At 52.1% G+C, this 1,172-nt stretch overlaps 1 protein-coding gene across 1 annotated transcript in view; it reads right to left on the minus strand.

Moving 5' to 3' along the window:
* LOC147010302 (uncharacterized) overlaps nt 1-906 on the minus strand; it is a 26,991-nt gene extending 26,085 nt beyond the window's left edge. Inside the window, exon 1 of the mRNA XM_085859746.1 lies at nt 644-906. Coding sequence (XP_085715872.1) covers nt 644-707 — 64 coding nt within the window. The 5' untranslated portion in view covers nt 708-906. The remainder of the gene's footprint in view (nt 1-643) is intronic.
* Nucleotides 907-1,172: the final 266 nt, after the last annotated feature.

Genomic DNA, 1,172 nt, shown 5'->3' on the forward strand with positions numbered 1-1,172 from the left:
GATATCAGGGAGAGAAGGACAAATAAGAGTGAAACAAAAGATAAGAGAGAATGGAGTGAAATAAAGAACCGAAAAGACACGGGAGGGGCCTGATGGAGGAAGTGTTCTCTTATCAACACAGAGAAAGGAGGCGAACACAGACACAGACACAGACACAGACACAGACACAGACACAGACACAGACACAGACACAGACACAGACACAGACACAGACACAGACACAGACACAGACACAGACACAGACACAGACACAGACACAGAGTGGAGTGGAGTATAAGGGGGAAGATCATGGCAGATCGTGAGATCCAGAAGCTTGAATGAAAGGACTTCAAGAGGATTGGTGAGACAAGATGGGGGAGGGGGAGGGGTTCCAGACGGTCCTTAGACCGTGTCCCTTCAACCCTCAACCTCCAACCCCCTCTCCCTCCTCGACATTTTAATTAAACCCGAATATGGAACCCCCACATCCCTCTCTTCCCCTTCCTTTTCCCCATCCCCCTCCCGTTTAATTAAATCAGTACGAAGGTAACTCCACCTGCCCCCTGCATCCCACACCTGGGTTTTCACATTCGAACACTCGAACATTTCCTCTCATGAACGAGTGAAAGAGCGACATCGACCGTTTAAATGGGACAAAACTCACCTGCGAGAATGAGCAGGTAAAGAGCGAGCTTTAGAGAAGCCGCCATCACGACCTCCTTCCTCATAGTTTGGCGGAACCGGGTCGACCAGGTGAAGGGCGGTGCCCCGAGAGACCTCTTCTTCCTCCCTCATTACCTCAACCACCGACGGTGAAGGACGGTTCCTCGAGCGACCTCTTCTTCTTCCTCCCTCATTACCTCAACCACCGACGGTGAAGGACGGTTCCTCGAGCGACCTCTTCTTCTTCCTCCCTCATTACCTCAACCACCGACGGTGAAGGACGGTTCCTCGAGCGACCTCTTCTTCTTCCTCCCTCATTACCTCAACCACCGACGGTGAAGGACGGTTCCTCGAGCGACCTCTTCTTCTTCCTCCCTCATTACCTCAACCACCGACGGTGAAGGACGGTGCCCCGAGAGACCTCTTCTTCTTCCTCCTCATTACCTCCGCCACCGACGGTGAAGGTGGCTTTGTTTGTGTGCAGGATATCTCAAACAGTTGTGAACGGATCCGGATGAAATTTTGCGGAC

The sequence above is a fragment of the Eptatretus burgeri genome, chromosome 16, assembly GCF_056783735.1.
Source record: "Eptatretus burgeri isolate ZD-2024b chromosome 16, Ebu_testis_v1, whole genome shotgun sequence".
NCBI lineage: Eukaryota > Metazoa > Chordata > Myxini > Myxiniformes > Myxinidae > Eptatretus > Eptatretus burgeri.